Genomic DNA, 20,811 nt, shown 5'->3' with positions numbered 1-20,811 from the left:
TTCAGTAAACTCAAAGTATTGGAAGGCAGAAATCCTCAAGAGGTGGTGTGTTCTGAAAGATCTACGTCTGTCCATGTAAAGCTGCTGTGCTGCTGCAGTGTTTATCAATATTAATCCCCTGTGTTGTGATGGGACCTGAAGCTGGAGGAGCACAACCAGTCAGTCTCTCTGTGTGCATCCCAAATGGCACCCTATTCCCTTCTATAGTGCACTACTTTTAACCAGGGCCCTTGTCAAAAGTAGTGCACTAAAAAGGGAATAGGGTGCCATTTGGGATGTAGCATCAGTCTCTAACAGGGAATAGGAGTGGGAGTTAAAGGTGGGGTCAATCAGGGGTCAAAAGAGGGAGGGAGCTGTGTAAATGCACATAAGAACCCAGTGGACTGAAGCCTCCAATCTAGCCTAACATTGAACCCTGTTTCACTTTATTTATGTAGCTAAATGTATCCCTCTTGTTTATTCACTAAAGGCATCGGAGGATGTTCAGGTTATGCTTAGTGGTTTCTCCATGTGTGTTATAGTAGGCTATGCCATTGTAATGCTCAGTAATGTGTTCTATTCGATCATCATGGAGGCTAAGCTGGTGCCAGCAAAGGCTTAATGTGGTCTTAACAAGGTGTGTTTTCAGGACATGTGGTGTTTGTGTGTGTTTTGAGGAGGATGCTGAGGCTGCACTGTCTAGCCGGCCCCATGCCAGGAACCACTCCATAATGTATTGGATTACACTTTTTGCATGAGAGAGTAAGATTTGAATTACCTCTGGCAGGCGCCTGGGACAACCAGGAAAGACTTGCCCTGAGGGCAGTTCTCTCTCTCTCTCTCCCAGTGGGTGAGGCAGGCTTGCCATGGTGATGCCAATCTCTAACGGACTGGCGGCCGTACCAGAGCCAGAACCTCTCTCTGCTATCTTTATCGTCTCTATCTGAGAGAGCCAGCAGGCCTTGACGAGAGGCAGGACGACAGCAGCTTACATTCACCACCGGAGCTTTTATACAATAAAGTAGGCCTGTGAATATTTTTTTCATTTATTTAACCTTTATTTAACTAGGCAAGTCAGTTAAGAACAAATTCTTATTTACAATGATGGCCTACCCCGGCCAAACCCAGACAACGCTGGGCCGATTGTGCACCGCCCTATGGGACTCCCAATCATGGCCGGATGTGATTCAGGATTTGAACCAGGGTTCTGGATTTGAACCAGGGACTGCAGTGCCTTAGACCGCTGCGCCACTCGGGAGCCCCACCACTCATGGCAAAATTGAAAACATGAAGCAGACAACTCTTTGGTCCTTTAAAAACCTGCTGTATGTAAAATATTGTGTGACATGGTTTGTTTCCAGCATTAGAGCTGTTTTCTTAAAGGAAGTTAAATCCTCTTCGTACCACAATACTAACTAGTATCGCGATACTGGTATCGTCCCGGCCCGGCCCTAGTGTGCAGTGTATCTTGTGAACATGCATTCCCTGTGGCTCAGTTGGTAGAGCATGGTGTTTGCAACGCCAGCATGGTGTTTGCATCGCCAGGGTTGTGGGTTCGATTCCCACGGGGGGCCAGTACAAAAGAAAATGCATGAAATGTATGCATTCACTACTGTAAGTTGCTCTGGATAAGAGCGTCTGCTAAATGATTAAATGTAAATGTAATGTAACAGTATTATTCCACAGCAATGCAAGCAGTGAACTTCCTACAGTTGTGGGCTACACTCATTTAATAATTGACTCATGGGGTATGCAGGTCTAGGGTGAGAGATACATTTTTGCTTTTACACAGACAATCTCCCTGTGTCTGTCTGGTCTGCCCTTTCTGTAAACCAGTCAGCCCTGCACACACACTGTGAGAGGGAGATGTGGGGCCAGGCAGGAGGATTGTTCTAAAAACCAGCGGGAGTGAAGATTGTACCCCCTGCCTTGGTGATCTTTGACCCTGCAGTATGCCTGTGGAAGATACAATGATGTGTATATATCTATTGAGTACTGGCTTTTTACTCCTTTACAATCCCCCTGCTTTTACGTTGTATTCTTCCCTAAAAAAAAGTTGCACGGTGGAGCCCAGCCATACAGAGTCCGAGTTAGGATTAAGAGCCTGCATTTAGAGAGCAGCTTTTGTGCCTCAAACACAAGAGGAGCGGAAGAAACACCCCTCTTTTACTGTCTCCCCCCCTCTCTTTTTCTCTCTTTTTCCACCCAGCTATTCCCCCTAAGCCCTCTGACATTCTGGCACCTGTTTTCCTCAGAAAACCGTTAATTTATCACTGAATTATTAACTAAGAGCCCACAATGTGTTTGGCACTCCGTGACATGTCCTGATGGGGAGTTGCCATGGCAACACAGGCCTCTATTGAAAAGCAGTTCCGTGTGTGCGTGCAAGGGGGTCCACAACGGCAAAATTGTTGGTTGGGTCAATTCATATTTTAGGAGCTAAATATGATATAGCAATAACATGCTGCATTGAAAAGGCAGGGGACTGATGTGTATTACTGTTGTGCATTTCAAGTGTTTATCCATCATAAGAGGTCATATTATACTGTACTGTGGTATAGAGTGTTTATCCATCATAACAGAGGTCATATTATACTGTACTGTGGTACAGAGTGTTTATCCATCATAACAGAGGTCATAATATACTGTACTGTGGTACAGAGAGTGTTTATCCATCATAACATACTGTACTGTGGTGTTTATCTGTCATAATGTACTGTGGTTCGGGGACAGCTTTTTGTAATGAGCTCAATGGAACAGAGAGACCAGAGGCCTGTAATGTTAATCAGGGTTTCTGAATGTCTGGTGAGGGTGTGAGGAGATTGGATGACTCTGTTCTGTTCCACGTCGTCTGCTCCCTCCTTCCCTGTCTAAGCACTAGAACACAGGGCTTCTATCCAATATGCCTCATATATTACCCGGTTCTCCTCTATTCCCCGAGAGCCAAAGGCTGAAAGCTCCATGTAGAATGAATAAGCTGCAGACGGTTGAACACTACATCAATGTAAATGAGATCAAGTTGGGATCCAAATGTGGGATGGGATGAATTTCCCAGCATCAAGGACCGAACTCTACAGTTTCTCTGCTGTCTAGCCGTCATCTTGGGGGATCTCATTTTTATGCAGTCGCTTTGTGAGAAACATGAAAAGCTCTAAGTTATAGTATTGTCCTTTACAAAGTAGCCCATGGTTGTGCCCCAAATGGCACCCTATTCCCTATGTAGTGCGCACATTTTTTTTTTACAGAGCCCCTACAGGTCCTGGTCAAAAGTAGTGCACTACATATGGAATAGGGTGCCATTTGGGACACAGTTCAGCTCTCCTATCTCCTTTCCTGGTCCTTCCCAGTAAATCTTCATGGCCAGGGCTCAGGCCGCCTGCAGGCAGGCTCTATAGAAATACCCAATAAAAGATGGACGCTTAGGTCTGGAGTGGGCTGGACGAACAGACAGACCGACATCCTCTATCAGCCTGTTGAAAGGCAACAGGAGAGACTACTAGATCTCTCATGTCCCTGAGACTGCTGTCTAACAGGCTAGCTTTACTTCAAATACCACAAACTAAGGTTTTATCGACTGAGTGAATGATCATCTGACTACTGGTGTCTTTGCCATCATGGGTATTAAACGGGTCAGTGCAGATTCCTCAGCAGTGTTAGAAAATAATCTTGTTCTGGCCCGCTGTAGAGACGTCCCCCCCCCCCAATCTAACAGAATGTGAGTTAATTCAGGAATGCATTGCTCTTAAAGTAAAATGCATTGTGACATAGCATATTTGGATTAAGGGAATCCAGCCTAATTAGGATTCTGCTTGTTCATTAGTTGAAGAGACATGAGTCCAGAGAGTCTTAGCCCCATAAATGTCTGAATGCAAGATAAAGTACAGGAATGCCCTCTAGACCATGATACATAAGTTAAAACGCAAACTAGCTAGCCACAATCAGATGGCGAATTGTTCTGTAGGTATAGCCTACAGTACTCTGTGAAGGGCCAAAGCTTTGATTCTAGAAATAGCTACTCTGACTCCCTTCATCCTTTTGTAGTGTCTGTTTAAAATGCCCATCTGTGTTATTCTTAAGTATTCTATTGAGAGATAAAGAACTTTATCCCTGCCAGTACTCAGCAGGGTGGAGCACATGCACTCCTTTGTACGCTTTTTGAAATCCCTTTGTGACTGCTGTGTTTGCTAAAATGGGACTGCAATGTGAGCGTTTGGCCAGCGCCTCAGGTCTGGCCGCCTGGGCCAGTGAAAGCAGGTCTGTGTGGAGTCGGCTCAGGAACAATGAGAGGTGAATGGGGACGATGACTGGAGGAATTTCTTCCACTCCAGCTCTCTCAGCAGGGGTTCTCCCTCTCCGTGGTCAGCCCAGGGGAAGGGAGAGGAGGTGGGGTTGGGGGAAGAAACGTCAGTAGGGGTTCAGATGGGTGGGAGCGGGTCAAAAGTCAAGCAGATGTGTCTGTGTGAGAGCATTGGGAACACCAGTAATAACTCTCATAACTACCCCCGCCGCTTTAAACCCCCACAGTGTTGCTACTAAAGTGCAATAGTGCAAAGAAGCATGGAAATGATTACCATCCATGACATCAGACATGGATGCAGTACTACTGTATGTGGACAAGTTGGGCAACTGCGGATTTTCCCCCCTTCTTTCTCCTCATTCAAACCATAGAATGACATGCAGACAGTGTGACATTACTTAGTGCAATCACAAGACTCATCAGTGGATTTAACAATATCAGTTTTTGACAGGCAGTCGGAGCGTTTGACCTTTTCGCCTCATGCTGAACATCTCTGATGTGAGCTGCATACAGAGCATTGCATTAAGCTATAGGCCTGGCGATCTGGCCCTGTTATGCACATCTACACTTCCACACAGGCAGATGTACTGCTCCCTCAGAGGCCTCCTCTCCTCTCCCTCAGCCTCCATAAGTGGAACCGCAGTCATGGGTGATCCCATTAGTGCCTAGCGCTGGGCTTTGGGATGCATCCCAAATGGCACCCTAATCTCTTTACAGTGCACTGGTAAAAAAAAAAAGGTGAACTAATAAAGGGAATATGGTGCCATTTGGGATGCTACCTAAAGCTGGACTAACGCAGGCTGCGTGAGAGAGAGAAAGACTAGGTCTAAATGGATTGTTAGTATGGATTTCCAGCTCTCCCGGGTCTCTAAGCAGTTGCTTGGGTCTCGCTGAGGGGTTATTGGCACATTTGATCTAGTCTAGTGTGTTGGTCTGGGTAATGAAAAGGGTTGTCCCCCTAAAAACACGCAGGAGGAAAGGGAGATATATAGCAGACACATGTAGACTGATGCTAGGGTCTTCTATTTCTTTGGCTCTTGCACAGACCCAGACTTTCCTACAGTAGATGATTAAAACGCAGCACAGTGGATATTAAATACTTTGATTAAATCATTTCCTCAAGATTCAAATGAAATCTAGACAAACTACACAGATCTGGTTTGGAGACGTCCATGTATGCGTCCAAAATGGCACCCTATTCCCTATATAGTGCACTACCTTTGACCAGAGCCCTATTAGCCCTGGTCAAAAGTAGTGCACTATATAGGGAATAGGGTGCCATTTGGGACATAACCCCTGTGAAGGAGGTTGGAGATGAGCCCTGGCTGGGGGATAAGTTTAGTTTGGACACAGTGATTTATGAGTGTTTGTGGCTCACCGTGTCACCAGTTCTGTTTATTGTCTCTGCAGCTTATAATACACCCCACTCTGAACATTTGGCTTCAGACTTTGACTGTCTGACTGGAGTAAGGTACCAGAGGGAGTGGCTAAAGCTATTATAGGGACCACTATGGCATCACATTCTTCTGTTTAGTCCCTAAAGGCAAACAGAGGAGAGGAGGAGTAGAAACAAGTACACTCTCACTGTGTGCACGGCAGAACCTCTAGAGATTCTGAACAAATGTTGCTATTGTTTTCAACATTGTTTTCAACATTTTTAAACATACCACTCCAAAACATGCATGCCCTTGGGAACATGTGCTGCTGTCTTCAAGACTGCAAACAAAACTCCCGCTGTGTAGAACTGAGGTTCTCCTTTTGGTGTTGAATTTAGCCAACCTGAGGAAGAATCCCCATGAGAACACACACAGCAAGACATCTTGTTTTGCCTCTAAACAGAGTGACATAAGTATAAATGAATGATTGTTCCATACCTCTTCCAGTATGAATCATCGTGTCTCAAGGTGGTGAAACGTTTGTAGCTGCCATTAATGAATGAATGAATGTAGGTGATGTAACTGTTGTAATTACCAGGCCCATCATCTGCCCTGAAATGGCTGTCACACACAGCCTAGCCTCCAGGCAGATCTACAGATCTACAGCTGACGTGATTTAGTGTCCTGCTGTGCTCTGAACTGCAGCCAAACCGCCAGGCAGACATCATTCCGGATCATGCAGTAAATTAGCAGTAGTGAAAGGATCGAGGCTGAATCGGCTCCGAGGTCTCTCTGCCTCTCCGAACCAATCTCTCTTTCAGCAGTGCTCTCTATGCACCAGGCTCAGACTACAGCAGAGTGGAGCTGAGAGAGGTTCAGATTTGGTACACACACTACTAGATAGACATGCATGTATGTATGCACATTGACATTGTACACTTACTGTACACATCATACGTATGATGTACATTTTAGACAAACTGTATATAAACACATGTAAACTCACACTGACCAAAGAGGACGTACTAGGATATATTGTGGCAAACATCTCCTAGTCTGTTTAGTTCATAACAGTATTTGAAACATGCGGCAGCGTAGCCTAGTGGTTAGAGAGTTGGACTAGTAACCGCAAGATCGAATCCCCGAGCTGACAAGGTAAATATCTGTCGTTCTACCCCTGAACAAGGCAGTTAACCCACTGTTCCTAGGCCGTCATTGAAAATAAGAATTTGTTCTTAACTGACTTGCCTAGTTAAATAAAGGTGTGTGTATATATAAAAAAAAGAGCTTAGCTAACTATGATTTTGCATATATTTTGTTGTGACTTCAAAGTTATGTCTCCAAAAAGACCAAATTAGCAGACTTGCCTGTACAGTAGAATTGCTTTTTGGTCAAGCTATGAAATGCTTTTAGCAATTCAAAGCCATGCCCTTTTTATATATTACACTATTAAAAGAACAGATACTAGTTTTCAATTGTAGTTTTCCAATGTGCTTTTCTGTAGTCTGGCAATTCTTTAAACGCCTTAGCTGTCCTATCTCCGCTCCGTGAGGACACTTGAGGGAGTTGGCATGGGAGCTGTTCCCTGACATTTCCCAGCTAGTGCAGATCCTATTATTCTCTAACTGTCATTGCCTTCTCAAGTCTCCTTATCTGCATCCCAAATGGCACCCATTTCTTATATAGTGCACTACTTCTGACTTCTGGTCAATAGTAGCTCACTATATAGGGAATAGGTTGCCATTTTGGGCTATGGCCTCTGGTCAAAAGTAGTTCACTATATAGGGCCCTGAAATGAGTAGTACTATGGAGGGACTTACAGTCCCACAGTAGAGAGGAGGTCCCCCTGTCCTGTACAGTCCCTACAGGGGGGACCCATACCCTGTAAAACGGCAGTCTCTCGGAGCAGTCTGAGCCTGCCTTCCGTCTGCACGTCAAAACGCTAACTTTGCTCCTGAAGTGAAGTCATTGTTTTCATTAGAAGAGGAACAAAAGGTTTTCATCAGCCAGCCTGGACTGGAGCAGAACTGGAACTGAACCCAACTGGAGGCTTCCACCACTGAGCCTCATAGACAGACTGCAGACAGGCCTCACTCCTACATTTTGGCTCTCCCTTTCACTGAAATTACTAGAACACAGTGCTGAAATCATTATATGTTACTATGTGCCTATACCAAATTGTCTGGACTGCTGTGGTCCTTGGTGTATTGGCTTGGCAATCTCAAGGTCACTGGTACAATTCTGGCTCAGACTTGCTATCAGACTTTCAAACATCAATGTTTCTATGCTTCTCAGACAACTCTCAGAAAAGTGACATCTCTCAGACACTCAGTGCTACTCTTCAGGAGCTAGTCATTTCAAGTGACACCCATCTTCTTCCCTCTGATATGGAAAGTGAGTTTCCTCTGCGTGCTATTCTTGATGTGCTCTCTGTCGAGGACAACACCGAACGTCCACACTATAAACAGTCCCAGTTTCAAACACACATTTGCGGTCATAAAGAGTTGTCACGGCCGTCGTAAGGATTAGATCAAAATGCAGCGGGTACGTGAATGCTCATATTTCCTTTATTGAGAACACGACACAAAACAAAAAAATGAAAGACAGCTAAACAGTTCTGCAGGCTGACCATAGCAGTGCAAAAACAACTTCCCACAAAAGACAGGTGGAAAAAGGGCTACCTAAGTATGGCTCCCAATCAGCAACAACGATGTACAGCTGTTCCTGATTGAGAGCCATACCAGGCCAACACAAATAAATACACAACATAGAAAAAACATAGAAATACAAAAACATAGAACCTTACCCAAAAACCCCGATAACACAAAACAAACACACCCCTGCCACGCCCTGACCAAACTACAATAACAAATAACCCCTTTTACTGGTCAGGACGTGACAAGAGTCTGTTTCTGATTTTATGCGGTATGTTTTATATTCATATCAAGACACAATATACAGTCACAACAGTCATTATACACTGAACAAAAATATAAACGCAACATGTAAAGTGTTGGTCCCATGTTTCATGAGCTGAAATAAAAGATCCGATACATTTTCCATACGCACAAAGCTTATTTCTCTCACAAATTTGTTTTACATCACTGTTAGTGAGCGTTTCTCCTTTGCCAAAATAATCCATCCACCTGACAGGTGTGGCATATCAAGAAGCTGATTAAACGGCATGATCATTACACAGCCACACCTTGTGCTGGGGACAATAAAAGGGGACAATAACACAACACAATGCCACAGATGTCTCAAGTTTTGAGGGAGCGTAGAATTGGCATGCTGACTGCGGGAATGTCTACCAGAGCTATTGCCAGAGAATTAAATGTTCATTTCTCTACCATAATCCGCCTCCAATGTCAATTTAGAGAATTTGACAGTACGCCCAACGAGTCTCACAACCACAGACCACGTGTATGGCGTCATGTGGGCAACTGGTTTGCTGACGTCAACATTGTGAAAAGAGAGCCTCCCGAGTGGTGCAGTGGTCTAAGGCACTGCATCGCAGCGCTAGAGGCGTCACTACAGATCCAGGTTCGGTCTCCAGTTGTACTGTGTTTCCTCCGACACATTGGTGCGGCTGGCTTCCAGGTTAAGCGAGCAGTGTGTCAAAAAGCAGTGTTGCTTGGCAGGATCGTGTTTCGGAGGACCCATGGCTCTCGACCGTTACGGGAGTTGCAGCGATGGGACATGACTGTAACTACCAATTGGGGAGAAAAAGTGATTAAAATGTACCTCCTTTTTTTTTTACATTGTGAACAGAGTGCCTTTTTTTAAAAGTTATCTGTGACCAACAAATGCATATCTTTATTCCCAGTCATGTGAAATCCATAGATTAGGGCCTAATGAATTTATTTCAATTGACTGATTTCCTTATGAACTGTAACTCAGTAAAATCGTAGAAATCGTTGCATGTTCCGTTTTATATTTTTGTTCAGTATAATTAGATGTAGTGTGTGTTCCTCCTCCATTAATGCCTGTGGAGGTATGCTTGCCTCACATATTGAACAGACAGAATCATGTACAGTGTTGTCTTCACTTGAAGAAGGATCGGCTAAATGAAGTGCCACCCACATGAGCCTAAAATGACTACGATCTAGTTATTCTCTTTCTATGGGGTGCGGTACAGTGGCAGAGTCTGTGGCAAAAGGTTTTATCAACTGTGGATTTTTCTGCTCCTCTTACCCCGTGTTGCTCTTATTCATGACACAGCAGGGGCAAAACGCTCCTTGTGAATTTCCTCCTCTGCCAGTGCCTTTAAAGTTAGCTGTAGTGTGATTCTAGCCTTCAGCTAATTCACTGCAGGGTGACTCTCTGCTGCTGTTTTATTCAACCTGGCTCATTTTCTAGTCCCTTTTATACTTCAGAGAAACAGCTTGCCTTGTAAATAGATACTGGTACTTCTGCACTTTTGGTGTAGTGATAGTGAAAATGGCTGTAGGCCTATCAACCTTTGGATCAATGGATGTCTGACAAATAATGATTTATCAACAGACGTTATAAACTAGATGGAAAACAACTAGTAAGATGTATGACGTTCAATTACTTTTCTCTTTCTTTCTTTGATTTTCTCCTTGTTGCTCGGATTATTTACCAGAGCATAGGTGTCTTATACTAATGGTACATTTTCCATTCCTCTCCTCTGTCCTCTCTGTCTGTCCAGATGAAGCTGTGGAACAAGTACAAGGTGACCAGTATTCCCTCGCTGGTGTTTGTGGATGCAGCCACAGGGAAGGTGGTGTGTCAGAACGGACTACTGGTGGTGAGAGATGACCCCAAAGGTAAGTCTCCTCAGTCAGCCTGAGCCTCAGCACCTGAGGAACTGCACATGTACCGGTACACACAAGCATACAGTTTATTACATGCAAAATGCCTCTCCAGAATTTCATATTGCAAAGTTTCTGTGCCACATCCTTCACAGAGCTGGCCATATTTCTCAATTTCTGTACTCTTCTGGTATTGCATGAATATTATAAAGTGCCCCCTCTTACTCCCACATCTGCAGACCTATAATTTCCCGACTTTTAAGTGGGAGATTGCCTGTTAGCAAGAGCAGGCTTGCATTCCTTTCTGGTAGAGAGATGAGGATGTCATCTCATGGCTCAAAAAATCTCAATATTTTGACATCCTGGTCTTCAGAGCCCTTATTGTACAACATGAGAAAGGCCCATTAGTCAGAGAGGTGGAGAGGGAGTAAGGGAGTGGAGAGAGGTAGAGTATCAAGCATCGTGGCAGTAGAACCCGTGGTGCAGGGGAATGGATTTCACATGAGTCTGCCTAATGAATCCCAGTCTGCCTCCCAGCCCACAGTAGAGTACATACTGTATCATTTCCATGATTCATTAACTACCAACTACAGTAGAAGTGGGTAAAGAAGAGATTCATCTTCTTGCTCCACCCCCCCCCCCCCACCCCTCCTCTCTTTCAGAGTTGTTAGAGGGGGTGTGTAGTGTGGTAGCGGTGGCAGGAAAAGGGGTGTGTGTTTGTTTGTGTTGTGGTGAGGAAGGGAAACAGAGCGGCTACAGGCGGGGTAGTAAGAGTTTGAGTTGGACTGGGGGGGAGGATTCAGGACCCTCTGTCTTTCAGCATTATGAAAGGGCCTAGCTGTCTTGAGTGGCGGAGCAGAGAAGTTGCCAGGAAGGAGTGCCCTTTTACAGTGTGAATGGGGACAACAATAAAAGGCTGCAGTGGCGGAGGGCATGTGTCAGCCCTGCCTAATGAAGCCCTACAGAGGAAAGGAATCTTTACAGCCGTGCCTACAGAGATTTATTTCTGATTACAACTTTTTATTTGGTCATCCCAAATGCATCTCTAGTGCTTGACATTGATAACGAAGACACCTTGAAAAAGAAACAAGACAGAGGGAGGGAAAGAGAGGAGGGAAGGCTGGTAGTGCTCCCTGTATGGGAAATGGAAAAGCATGGCTTTCAATCATCATTAAAACAACATTTTGCATCTGTTGTGCGGTCCCATTTCCAAACGCAGATGTCACAGAGTACAAAGGAGCTTGTGAGTAGGAGACATGCTGGATTTAGATACAGTACCAGTCAAAAGTTTGGACACAGCTAATTCAAGGGTTTTTCTTTATTTTTTATATTTTCTACATTGTAGAATAATAGTGAAGACATCAAAACTATGAAATAACACATGGAATCATGTAGTAAACAAATAAAAATGTATTTTATATTTGAGATTCCTCAAAGTAGTCACCCTTTGCCTTGATGACAGCTTTGCACACAGTTGGCATTCTCTCAACCAGCTTCACCTGGAATGCTTTTCCAACAGTCTTGAAGGAGTTCCCACATATCACTCTCCTTCTTGGTCAAATATCCCTTACACAACCTGGAGGTGTGTTGGGTCATTGTCCTGTTGAAAAACAAATGATAGTCCCAAACCAGATGGGTGGCGTATCGCTGCAGAATGCTGTGGTAGTTAGGCTTTTAATTGTGCCTTGAATTCTAAATAAATCACTGACAGTGTCAGCAACAAAGCACCATCACACCTTTTCCCTCCATGCTTCATGGTGGGAACCACACATGCGGAGATCAACCCTTCACCTACTCTGCATCTCACAAAGAAAGACACAGCGGTTGGAACCAAAGATCTCAAATTTGGACTCATCAGACCAAGGGACAGATTTCCACCAGTCTAAAGTCCATTGCTTGTGTTTTTGGGCCCAAGCAAGTCTCTTACATTTACGTCATTTAGCAGACGCTCTTATCCAGAGCGACTTACAAATTGGTGCATTCACCTTATGATATCCATATCTTCTTCTTATTGGTGTCCTTTTAGTAGTGGTTTCTTTGCAGCAATTCGACCATAGCCTGATTCACACAGTCTCCTCTGCACAGTTGATGTTGAGATGTGTCTGAACTCTGTGAAGCATTTATTTGCATATCCTCTGCAGCAGAGGTAACTCAGGGTCTTCCTTTCCTGTGGCGGTCCTCATTAGACAGTTTCATCACGGCACTTGATGGTTTTTGCGACTGCACTTTAAAACTTTTTGAAATTTTCCAGATTGACCTTCATGTCTTCATGTAATGATGGACTGTCATTTCTCTTTGTTTATTTGAGCTGTTCTTGCCATAATATGGACCTGGTCTTTTACCAAATAGGGCTATCTTCTGTATACCACCCTCCGTTGTCACAACACAACTGATTGGCTCAAATGCATTAAGGAAAGAAATTCCAGAAATTAACTTTTAACAAGGCACACCTGTTAATTGAAATGCATTCCAGGTGACTACCTCATGAAGCTGGTTGAGGGAATGCCAAGAGTGTGCAAAGCTGTCATCAAGGCAAAGGAATCTCAAATAGAGAATGTAGTAACTTTTTTGGTTACTACATGATTCCATATGTATTATTCTACAATGTAGAAAATAGTACAAATAAAGAAAAACCCTGGAATAAGTAGGTGTCTAAACTTTTGACTGGTACTGTATATGTATGACAAATGCTGGCCACAAAATGGCGCCGGGAGATAGGGAAGCCATGCTTCTAGCCCAAAGGAAACTTTGTTATTTCTTACATTAATTGCCCAGAAAAATAATAAGCATTTCACTACACCCGCAATAACACGTGTATGTGACCAATACCATTTTATTTGATGTATTTAATATCTAATAGCTGTTCCAGGGGGGTGGAGAGAGCAAGTGCTCTGGTTTTGAATGGGCAGTTTGTCACACATAGAAAAAACTCTTCTCTGTTCACTAATCAGACCCTTGGCTCTCAATATCCTTCCTTCCTCCCTAACACCAAACCCTCCCCCCTACCTTACCCTCTCTTCCCCTCTGTCCTCCCTCTCAGGCCTGGAGTTCCCCTGGGGGCCCAAGCCCTTTGCGGAGGTGGTGGCCGGCCCTCTGCTCAGGAACAACAGGCAGACGACAGACATCAGCTCCCTGGAGGGCCACTATGTGGGAGTGTACTTCTCAGCACACTGGGTGAGTGGTGGGGGGCCAGGAGGGGCACATAGACACACATAGACACACACAGACACACACAGACACACACACACACACACACACACACACACACACACACACACACACACACACACACACACACACACACACACAGAGGAGGGGAGCCTCATTTTCCCTTTCAGGCACCCAGCTGTCCTCTGATATGAGCTTTAGCCCTGTTAAAACAAAGAGGCATCAGTGAAAGCCAGGGCAGGGTGGCAGGGCGCAGCGGGAGAAAACACAGCAGCCAGTAGCCAGGGGATGGGCAGAGAAGTTAGGGGACTTCCGTTGTCTGGGACTACATTAGCTAGTTATTCTGCTCCTTGTGGTCATCACCCACTAGTGCCCTTTAAAGTGGGCGTCAGACCCGTTGTCGGTCTCTATCAGTGCTGGGCTTGCCCATCTGTGTGAAGGTCGTGAATTGGTGACTCATGAAAGGCTTGTGTCAATGATGAGCTCAGCTGATGAGACGCGCAGGCCGCAGATGCCCCTCCAGCTGCCAGTGCTGGCTTCAGCTCCAGAGACAAGCCAGCAGCAAGCCATGACACACTCAGACTAGTCCACTTTCCAAACCAATACAAATTGGTACATTTTTATTTGTCACTTCTTCGTAAACAGGTGTAGACTAACAGTAAAATGCTTACTTTTACAACGATGCATAGTTTTTAAAAAAGTCTACAAAAAATGTAAATAGTGACATGAGGAACACAGTGAATAACGAATAAGAATAATGAGTAAAAATAACATGACTATATACAGGGAGTACCAGTACCATGTGGATGGTACTGAGGTAATTGAGGTAGCTATCGTATAGGTTTGTGTATTATTTTAAGGCTACATTTCCCTGTCTTACCAGCGTAAATCCACCCGCCATTAGGAGACAGTTACAAGTGTGAAATGGCCAGCGGATTACTTTTTACCAACGACCTGAAGTGACCCTCGGCAGGATAGCGTAGACACAGTTCCTCATTGACTTTCCGCTCGTCTCTAGCTGTGTGTTTCACTGAGGCTGAGAATGAAAAGGAGGAAATGGAGATTGATGAGGAGTGAGACTGGTCTGTTTTGTTTTCTTCAGACACAGCTCTGCTGCCGCTGGCACTCTGATACCACCTTAATGTCACACACACACACACACACACACACACACACACACACACACACACACACACACACACACACACACACACACGCGGACAGGCGCTACTCTACTGCCCCTAATCCTGTAAGGGAGAGACAGGGAGGGAATACAACACACACACACTAGACCAGAGACCATTCTCCCTCAAAACACTCACTCACTCACTCCCTCACAACAACAAATGCCTCCAAGCCAAGAACAGCCTGAATTCCATCCTGAGTACTTAGGTTCTCACATTTGAACGGGCCAGGAAACAAAAGGAAATGTTAGTCCTGGTTTCTGGTGAAACATTAGGGTGAAGTACTGCAGAGATGTAGGGAGAGAGAGAGTCAGAAAACACCATGTTGACTTCAGCAACTACACATCTGTCATCATTATATACTGTTCTATATAGACTGATAAATTTAGGTCATTCTGGAAACTAATGCCATAACTTGTTGAGTGTGTCCATGTGTGTTGTCCCTGCAGTGCCCTCCATGCCGCAGTCTGACCCGGGTGCTCTTGGAATCATATCGCACTGTGAAGGAATCGGGTCAACATTTTGAGATGGTGTTTGTCAGCGCTGACCGGTATTCCCTTCACACATGCGTATACATTCTCTCTCTGTCGCGCTCTCTCACACGTATATACATACATACATACATACATACATACATACATACATACATACATACATACATACATACATACATACATACAGAGTCTCGTGCTCCTCTGATATGTTAACAGAATTGACTGAATAAATGGAGTTGACAGTGGAAGTGAGGGTTGTTTTGTGTTTGCCAACCAACGCAGGTCGGAGGAGTCCTTTCAGCAGTACTTCAGTGAGATGCCTTGGTTGGCAGTTCCATACTCAGACGAGGCCCGACGATCACGACTCAACAGACTCTTTGGAATACAAGGTACAACACTGTCTCTGATGTCTCCTCCTGTACTCATATACTTTAGTCCTCCTGGACATGAGGCTGAGTGAGTATCAAACACTAGCAGTCTGGCTTAATGATGTGTTGATGTGGAGAAGCGGCCTAATGGCAGCCAGCTCTACCCTGTGCTGGGTAGGGAACAGTGAACAGATAGCCCTGAAGCTGAAGGAATGTGGGCTGGTAATCAAGTTTACTGTTCTGCTCGCTGAGTAATGGTCATCTCTCTCTCTGTAGAGAGGGGTAGTGTGGTTGTAGACAAAGTGCTGGCTCATTACCTCTTCTGGCTGGAATGTTCAGAATGCTTGCAGGACTGGTCGATACTGCCCCGCTTCCCAATTCAAACCCCTGTAATTCACACTGGCCCCCACTCATCAACACACACACACACACACACACACACACACACACACACACACACACACACACACACACACACACCCTTCCTCCCAGACAAGCACACACTGTGCACTCTGTGTCTGTGTCTGATAAGGCTGTTAATACACAGTGATATTCTAATCTGAAAGACTGTGGGAGAGAAAAGGGTCGGGCGTTAAGAAAAATCAGCGGGAGTCTGAGAAGAGATGAATGGAGAGAGGGAGGGAACTGGAGAGAGTTCAGAGAGCAGAGGACGGTCAGAGGCTTGGGGATTAAAAGCTCCTCCATACCACACAGATAAACAATGAGAGAGACAGCCATATGTGGTGAGAGCAACTGGCAAACATGGAAGAACAGGAGGGGAGGTGGCAGAGTGAAAATCTACAGTTCATGATTGTTCTCTCCCCCCGTTTCCTTATTTCTCTCTTTCTTCCTCTTTCTCTCACCCCCCCACCCCCCCACCCCCCTCTCTCGCTCCCTCTCTCTCCTCTGTCTTCCTCCCTACCAGGTATTCCTACCCTTATTCTGCTGGACGCGGAGGGTCACATGATCACGCGACAGGGCCGTGTGGAGGTGCTGAATGACCCAGAGTGCCGGCTTTTCCCCTGGCACCCCCGGCCCGTACTGGAGCTCAGCGAGTCCAACGCCGTGCAGCTCCACGAGGGGCCCTGCCTCGTGCTCTTTGTGGGTGAGTAGATAAGTGGATGAACATTTCAATGTCAGTCCCTACCGTGCACCTCCACGACGCCCTACCTCGTGCTCTTTGTGGGTGAATTTGGGGAGCATTCAGTGCTGGTTTCTACCTAACCAATCCTTCAGACTATGTATAGTAGTACATTCTAAAGAGCATTGTGCATGTAGTAAAAGTGAACAGATCAGTTGTAGGGCCACATGCTATTTTAAAGTCTGTGAACATGCAAGAGTAGGGCGGAGCGAAGAAAGAAGAACATGGTTTGTCTGTCTGTTAGGTTGTTGGCAGTGAGAGAGATGGCTGAGATGGATGCCATCCTCTGCTAAGTGGCTCAGGCCAAAGTGGACAGGGCAACCATCAAGCCAGGCGAGACAATAAGAAGGCAATGTGAGAATGGAGTGACCGGGTGCAAACTGATGACCTCGTGATTTCAGGCCCTGAGATCAGATCCGAAGGGGTCAGCCACAGACCATCTGCTCTCCTCCTTTTCTCTCCTCACTCGTCTCTCACCCCCTCAGACCTCTCCTCCTCCTGTTCTCTGCTCATTTACCTTCTTTCTCTCTTCGTCTCTTCTTCCTGTCCTCTCTCTAGTCTTCACGCCAAGTTCTCTCCTCTTCCTCTCTCACACGTTCTCTCAACCTTTCCTCTTTTGACTCTTTTCATACTTTTGACACCTGTGTTTCTCTCTTGTTCAGATGCGGAGGAGGTGGGAGAGCTGGAGCCGGCGAAGGAGCTGATCCAGCCAATCGCAGAGAAGATCATGGCTAAGTACAAAGCCAAGGAGGAGGAGACACCACTGCTCTTCTTCGTGGCTGGAGAGGTAAGATAGTGGACACACACACAAACACCTCCAGCTGACCTAGATGAGAATATTCACGTGATGAAATCTGTCTTTGGAATTTTAGTTGTTTTGCATTCCTGTCTTGTACATCTCCTCTACTGTGGGTGTCTGTGTCTGTGTGTTTGCTTGTTGCTATGCTCTGGCATGATGTTCCATCTGCTTTAGTTATCACATATCATAATCCTCTGGTAGAGAACATGCCACTACTCACCAACCGACATAAGCTACAGTATAATGTCAGAGGTGCCGTTTCTGAGGGATGAAACCCCCTTTCACTTTTATGTGAGGCACACCACAAGGCCAATGGCCCAGAATTCAGCTGGCCGTGTGTCTGATGATGGCTGTTCTCACTCTCCACAGAACAGCTGTGCACCTCTCCCTCCCAAATCCCTCAATCTCCCCCTCGATCCTTCCGCCCACCCACTTGCCTGCCCTCAGTGCAGGAGGGAACATGGAGTTTTCTTAACTCTTGTTATCTCTTGTTTTTCCTTCTCATCCTTTCAAGAGCTTGTGGAGTTAGCAGCAGGGACAGCCGTAATTACCAGATTAGCTAGCTCCCCCTCTCCTCCCTCAGCTCGGAGGTCAGGACGGTGTCCCATGTCAGATGGTTTCGGTTTCAGCCTTGGGGAGCTGCACAGGTGCTCCCTCTCTGTCCTGTCTTACCCTCTGCCTGGCTGCCTGAGGCCACTCTGCTCTCATGTCGTCCTTAATGCTACGGCCACAGACAGACCGAAGGACGCGCACGTTCACGTCACAGACAGACGCTAGGGCTAAGACAACATACTAACACCCTCTCTCTTTACCGTTCACTTGTTTGGGGATTTGTTGCATACTGATTGGTATTTATGCTCATCTGGACTGGACTCATTCTAATGAATGTTACATGACTGAATGAAAGTGAATCTGTTTCTCTGCTGAAAGGTCTGTGTTGCTTTCTAGGTTAATGTTCAGTCTGTGGTAGTCTATAGCAGGCGGGTACAGTTTTCTCATCGTCTGGGTTACATGTAGCTGGATCTGAATTCACCAGCACTCGATCTGTTCCAGACTGGGGTAGTCCCAAATGGCGTCCTATTCCCTATAAATGGCACCCTATTCCCTATATGGTGCACTACTTTTTACCAGAGCCCTATGGGGAATAGGGTAACATTTTGGAGACAGCATGTGTATACCCTGTTAGATATCACTCCCTGCCATGGACCCATTGGGCTCTCTGTTATGCCAGGCTGAGGTTACAGGATGGACCCCCATGCAGCCTGCAGGGCCCTGGCCTGGGTGAGGCCTGCCTGCACGTGGTCAGACCAGGCCCTGTCTGCCAGCTGCTGTGCTGGGGATGGTTTACTTTATCAGTGAGACAGTACAGTACAATGCTGGCAGCCCCACATGGAGAGCCTGGCCTGAAGAAAGGGGGATCTCATTACCCCACCCTATAAGTCACAGAGAGGCTAAGAGAAACTGACTTGCAACCTACGGTATGACCATTAGAAGACGCCCTATTCACAGAGAAAATTCATGGGGATTGATGGATATTTGTGATTGTAATAAAGACATGTACTGTAAATGTTATGCTTTTTCTATCAAATATATCGTTTTTTCTATCTACAGTGTTTTCTATATTATTAACTATGAGATACTTGGGGTATAGTTGTCTTCTTTGCTTTGATCTTCCCAGGTTTAGCCAGGAATAGGAGATCCTGACAATAGTTTAGTCTGCTGCCCGTATCACCGGCTAACCTCCCTGACCCCAGGGTTCAAAGGTCATGTAGACACAGAGACCTGTGTCACACTGTGTGTGTGTTGTGAGCCAGACAGGTTGGCCTCTCCACTAGTTATTTACGTCCAAGCAGTGTGGTGTTTTTAGAAAACACTCGTCTCCTGTGTCTCTTACTGGCAATACAGTTCAACAGTTAGAAGAAATGAAACAATCAATCATCAAGAAGCCAATACACTCACAGGCAAATCCCTGTCATTTAAAGCAACAATATACCTATTTATTGAATAAAATGTTGCATAACACTTTTCATTAGGTCTAACAGTGCTTTACAATGTAGAGTATGTAAAGATACAGGGTCTAGCTGGCCTATATCCTATCCTTTGATACAGTGATTCTCAGTAACTATGGGTTTCCAGCCTGAATCTTCCAGTGATACAGACTGATAGGCCGTTGTTCAGCCAATCATATCGCTCTGCCGATTGTATCCTGAATTTCACAACGCCTGGAGGCTCTCAAGCTGACCAATCAGTAGGCTGCTTTCCAGGCCGTCTGGCCAATGGGAGCTTCTTATCTTTGCAGGTCCTTATCTGATGAGCGTCGTCTACTCTTTGGAATGCTACAATGGTCAGAATAAACCTGACATGGTGCAGCAGGAGGTTCCATACGGTAAACGCACAGGCCATACGTAGCATAGCATAGATACCCTTTGTCTTTGTATTCAGAGCTGGGCTGGAGAGAGAGGATGGGGGCCAGTCTCTTTATCACTCGCACAGCTGGACTGGTTGCTTCTCATGAAGAACAGTTTACACATGGTTAGCAGCCACACAAAGGAAGACGCAAGACTTCCCACAGAGAAGGAGACAGCCATGGAGATTACATCTCTTCATATCTAAGAGGCTGGGAGGCCATGCTAACAGAGAGACTCCTGTGATTTCTCTTTCTGTGGTTCCTTTCTAAGGCAATGCCAAGGATGTATCTTCAATCTGAGCGTGCAAGAGAAGACTTTATGGAGGATGTGAGGAATCACAGATTTTCTAAAGCTTGGGAATGTAGCTTGTGGCTACATGAATCATCCATTAACATCCTCATAAGTGTAGCAATTACTTTCATTGTATATTTTTCTGAAGTTGAATAGGTTTAAAGACTATCTGCTCCCAGATCAGATGGTAGAGATTCAGAGGAAGTGAGCTCTCCAGATCTTACATGCCACAGAATAACTCAACTGTTCTGCTAGCAGTTTCGCAACAAGTCACAAACTGTGTTGGCATACATACTTGTCCTTTTTAGGTAGCAAAGTGGCCAAACTGGTCAGAGAGCTGATTGTGCAGTTCAATCCATTTAGGTTGAATTGTTTTACTGCCATTTTTCCAGATAACGGGAGCGTTACTCCAAAAAAGAAAATAAAACATTAGTGAAAAGCTGTGATTTAATGACAGGGCCAAGCCTTTGCGACAGCGCCAGCTTGTGGTCGTGTTCTGTAACTTCTGTATTTTTAAATAATATTTTCCAT

The 20,811-nt window shown here is 45.4% G+C and overlaps 1 protein-coding gene across 2 annotated transcripts in view; it reads left to right on the top strand.

The window, feature by feature from the left end:
- LOC106612785 (nucleoredoxin) overlaps positions 1–20,811 on the top strand; it is a 66,742-nt gene that overhangs the window by 44,095 nt on the left and 1,836 nt on the right. For both annotated transcript variants that reach the window (XM_014214271.2, XM_014214270.2), the window contains exons 2-7: positions 10,325–10,442; positions 13,468–13,601; positions 15,229–15,329; positions 15,556–15,662; positions 16,567–16,746; positions 17,445–17,569. In XM_014214271.2, the coding sequence (XP_014069746.1) occupies positions 10,325–10,442; positions 13,468–13,601; positions 15,229–15,329; positions 15,556–15,662; positions 16,567–16,746; positions 17,445–17,569 (765 nt within the window). The remainder of the gene's footprint in view (positions 1–10,324; positions 10,443–13,467; positions 13,602–15,228; positions 15,330–15,555; positions 15,663–16,566; positions 16,747–17,444; positions 17,570–20,811) is intronic.

This window comes from Salmo salar, chromosome ssa09 (assembly GCF_905237065.1).
Source record: "Salmo salar chromosome ssa09, Ssal_v3.1, whole genome shotgun sequence".
Taxonomy (NCBI): domain Eukaryota; kingdom Metazoa; phylum Chordata; class Actinopteri; order Salmoniformes; family Salmonidae; genus Salmo; species Salmo salar.
The sequence above is the reverse complement of the archived record's forward strand: the minus strand, read 5'-3'. Positions and strand labels throughout refer to the sequence as shown.